This window comes from Scardinius erythrophthalmus, assembly GCF_964197995.2.
Source record: "Scardinius erythrophthalmus genome assembly, chromosome: 1".
Taxonomy (NCBI): Eukaryota; Metazoa; Chordata; class Actinopteri; order Cypriniformes; family Leuciscidae; genus Scardinius; species Scardinius erythrophthalmus.
The window spans coordinates 56,726,398-56,731,104 of record NC_138221.1 but is presented as its reverse complement, the minus strand read 5'-3'; the positions used below and the strand labels follow the sequence as shown (position 1 = coordinate 56,731,104).

The 4,707-nt window shown below is 42.7% G+C and overlaps 1 protein-coding gene across 1 annotated transcript; it reads left to right on the top strand.

Moving 5' to 3' along the window:
* The first annotated feature begins 329 nt into the window (after window positions 1-329).
* Window positions 330-3,442, top strand: wfikkn2a (info WAP, follistatin/kazal, immunoglobulin, kunitz and netrin domain containing 2a). Its single transcript, XM_081373607.1, has 2 exons — window positions 330-382; window positions 1,527-3,442. Exons 1-2 carry the CDS (start codon window positions 347-349, stop codon window positions 3,039-3,041), a joined length of 1,551 nt encoding a protein of 516 aa, XP_081229733.1. The 5' UTR covers window positions 330-346; the 3' UTR covers window positions 3,042-3,442.
* Window positions 3,443-4,707: the final 1,265 nt, after the last annotated feature.

The following is a 4,707-nucleotide window of genomic DNA, read 5'->3' as shown; positions in this document are numbered from 1 at the left end:
GATCGACTTCTCTTCCACTCCACAAACCTCTTGAACGGATCACACGTCCTCCACTTCAGCCAGGGTCCTCACTTACTTGTGCCCTATTTTACGCATTGTTTTGGCGGTGACTGCGTAGCTTTTCGACCACTGGAACGTTTCCTTTTTCGAAAGGACTTTTTTTCTTTATCGTGTGGATATGTGGTGGATGCTGTTTCCCAGATGGATTTGGTTTTTGTTCGGACACTTCTGCGTCTTGCGTTTGGACTTGCGCGCGAGAGCGATGCCAATGACTCTGTCCAAAGTGGTTTATTCTCACGCGGGAATGTGTCCGAACGAGATGAACCCGAACCTGTGGGTGGATGCCATGAGCACCTGCGCGCGCGAGTGCGAGTCCGACCAGGTGAGTCCATCTGCGCCATTCCTACGTGTCTCTCTATCACATGGCTAGCAATTAAAAATAAATGCACCATGTAACCACAGGAAAAAAAAGAAAAAAAATATCAACTAGAAATAGTTTTACTATTTCTAGATACTGTAATGAAACTGCTGTAACGTGACATCAGCAACTGTCTAAGTATAGGTCATTTTCATTCATTCATTTGCAGTGTATTAATTTAGATTTGTAACTATCTCACATACCTATATTATTTTGCCATAAACAATAGTTAGCATAGTGCCAAATTGACCATGATAATCATAGTTCACGCCGACGCATATTTGCTATACACATATATATTTATAGACATATAATTGTCACTACAGTAAAACTGTTAATGTGGCATTATTATAAACAACTGACATGAAATTAGTAACAAAACAAAGACAGAATGATTATGACTAATTTATCATGAACTGTAACTCTAGTATCTCGTATGGTTAGCATGGTAAATTTGATCGAATTTATAATCTTACTAAATTTCATATGGTATGAAACCATAGTTTTACAGTTATTGCTGCTAATGTGGTATTAGCAAGTAGGCTATACTGTCGTCAAAAAGAAATTAATGAGAAAAATTACTAACAATATAAAATAAAAAAAAAAAAACACACACACTGTCTGGAGATATTATTTTTATATTAATTTTTGAATTTTACTGTTTGGCTGTTACCATGCTCATTTTTGTAAGAGTGGATTACAGCATTCAGGAATGTCACACCATTGTAAAATAGCATGTTTTTTATAAGATCAATAAAAATCTGTCCTTATTAATCCAGGTGTCATTAAATGTAGCAAACTGACCCATTTGAGTTGCTGTGACACCAGAAAATGTCTAATTCAATATGTTTTAAATACTTAATTTATAAATGATTTAAAAAGAATATGCTTGATTTCCTAATCATCTGTATACATTTTATTATTTTATTTTGTTCTAAATGTTTCAAATGAATGAAAAAACATGATGTTTTTATTTTATTTTTTTTTAACCTATGCTAACAATAAAAAAAACTGGACTTCTAAAACTATCAAACAGCATCAGTCATGCTATTAACTTCTACACACTTTCACAAACATTCCTAGTGATATCCCATTTTTGTTCCTTCAGGACTGTGAGCCATTCGAGAAATGCTGTTCAAATGTTTGCGGACACAAGAGCTGCGTGGCTGCCCGCTACATGGACCTTCAGGGCAAGAAAGGTCCAATGGGGATGCCCAAAGGGGTCACCTGTGACAAATTCATGTGCACCCAACAGGGTTCGGAGTGTGAAATCTGGGACGGACAGCCAGTGTGCAAGTGCCGGGACCGTTGTGGACGAGAGCCCCATTTCACCTGTGCTTCGGATGGCATGACATACTACAACAAGTGCTATATGGATGCTGAGGCTTGCACTAGGGGTGTCACCCTCACAGAAGTCACCTGCAGGTACCACTTTAGTTTGTCCAACACCAGCCCTCCCCCAGCGGAGACCACTGCCCGGCCAACCACCGCCCATCTTGAGACCACTCCCATGGACGTTCAACGTCCCAACATGGTCAGCAACCCAGCGCACCACATTGTGTTCGTTGGCGAAACGGCCAGCTTCCTCTGTGAGGTGACAGGAAAACCGAAGCCGACGATTACATGGGAAAAGCAGATTGAAGGTAAAGAGAACACTGTGATGCGACCCAACCACGTGCAAGAAAATATAGTGGTTACCAACATCGCCCAGCTGGTCATATACAATGCCCAGGTCCAGGATGCCGGCATCTACACCTGCACTGCCACGAACCAGGGTGGATCTGTGCAAGCCCATTTCCCACTTTCTGTGGTCCCTAGGGAGCAGACCAAACCGGAGCCGGTGATGAATTCCACACGCCTTCCTGCTGAAGAGTGTCTGAAAACACCTGATATGGATGACTGCGGCGAGGAGAGCATGAATTGGTACTATGAAGCCAAGCGCAACAACTGCTTTACCTTCACGTACAGCCAGTGCAACAAAAACCGAAACCATTTCGATTCATATGAATTGTGCATGCTGTCCTGTGGAGCGGAGCTTGCAGCACCTTGCTCCCTGCCCAGCGTACAAGGTCCCTGCAAGGCTTACAAACCACGCTGGGCTTACAGCCATGTGCTCAAGAAATGCCAGTCATTCGTTTATGGAGGCTGCGGCGGCAACGAGAATAACTTCGAGAGCAAGGAAGCCTGTGAGGAGATGTGCCCCTTCCCCAAGACCCACAACTGCAAGCCATGCAAACCCCGGCAGAAGATGGTGCCCAGCTTCTGCAAGAGCGACTTTGTGGTCTTGGGCCGTATTTCGGAGTTGAACGAGGACCACGATTCCGGCCACGCGCTCATCACGGTGGAGGAGATCTTGAAGGATGAGAAGATGGGACTGCGGTTCTTCGGGCAAGAGCCTCTTGAGGTGACGCTGCTCAACATGGACTGGAACTGTCCCTGTCCGAACATAACAAGAGCCGAGGGACAGATGATCATCATGGGGGATGTTCACAACGGCATGGCCGCGCTGCAGCCCGACAGCTTCGTGGCCACTTCCAGTGTACGGCGTGTTCGCAAACTCCGTGAGGTTATCAACAAAAAGACTTGTGATGTTTTAAAGGAGTTCAGCAGCACAAAGTACTAAAGCGCTTACAATACCTAAATCTCTGGACGCCCTAAACCAGGGGTGTTAAATCCTGCTCCTGGAAGGCTACTTTCCTGCAGAGTTTAACTCTAACACACCTTCCTGTAAGTCTGTAATGATTCTGAAGACCTTGATTTGCTGGTTCAGGTGTGTTTCATTAAGGCTAGAGCTAAACTCAGTTGGACGGTGTCCCTCCAGGAGTAGGTTTGGGTTCCCCTGTCCTAAACCAACGTGCCTGCCTCTCACCTGCTTTTCTCCGTGAAGCAGACTCACTCGCAAACTTGACTTGTAGTTTCTACAATCATATGTTGTGCTTCTGCCGCAGCATAAAGCTGCTTGAATTACCCACAGAGAGATGAAATATGTGGATTACACTGTGTGAATGACACATAAACATGCTTATATACTAGATGATTTCATACGAAAGTATTACCTTATTTACATCTACATGTTGTAGTGTGAGTCCAGTTATTTTAGTTTGACTAAAATCCACAGATGTTTTTATTAAACTGTCTACCTGTCTCAGAACAAATGCCTTTCAGGCGGGTACTGAACATGAGTCTTCAGTGGAAGCAGGCGGTTAAACATTACTAACCTAAAACTTTATTTATACTCCATGAAGATTTCATTCAAGCTGAAGTGTGTAATTTTTTCGAAGACGGAATAAACCCTGTCTTAACATGCAGAGGCAATTTTAAGTAAGTTGATTACCTGGTACACATTGCTTATATGTTTGAGCAGCCCGGCACAGCGGCATTGGCTAATATAGTACCGTAAGCTTATGTATGGATTCTGTTTGTCTGACCAATGAGAGTGTTTAAAGGAACACTCCGACTTTTTGGGACTTTAGCTTATTCACAGTATCCCCCAGAGTTAGATAAGTCCATACATACCTTTTTCATTTCTGTGCGTTCTGTAAGTGTTATTTGACGCACCCACCGCTAGCCAAGCTTAGCACAAAGACTGGATGTAAATGGATAAGGTAGCATACTAATCCCAATAAGTGACAAAATAATGCAAACATTTTCCTATGTTCATGTTGTGATCTGTATAGTCACAGCGTGTACAAATAACAAGGCTATATGAGACAGAGACCATTTTTAATCGTATAAATACTGGGAACTATATTCTCACTAGGCGTAGGAGCACAGCTAACGTTACTTGGGCGGAGTGGCTACTTGGGCGGAGTGATTAGCACAGCACACGAGACGCCCTGTTGATGGTTCCATAAACAAAGTAGCCACTCCGCACAAGTAACGTTAGCTGTGCTCCTACGCCTAGTGAGAATATAGTTCCCAGTATTTATACGATTAAAAATGGTCTCTGTCTCATATAGCCTTGTTATTTGAACACGCTGTGACTATACAGATCAAAACATGTAAATAGGAAAATGTTTGCATTATTTTGTCACTTATTGGGATTAGTATGCTACCATTATCCATTTACATCCAGTCTTTGTGCTAAGCTAGGCTAGCGGTGGGTGCGTCAAATAACACTTACAGAACGCACAGAAATGAAAAAGGTATGTATGGACTTATCTTACTCTGGGGGATACTGTGAATAAGCTAAAGTCCCAAAAAGTCGGAGTGTTCCTTTAAGAAACCTGTGTGAATACAGTCAATTTTGCAATTTCATTTGCTGCAAAAATTACACACTTCACCTTTAA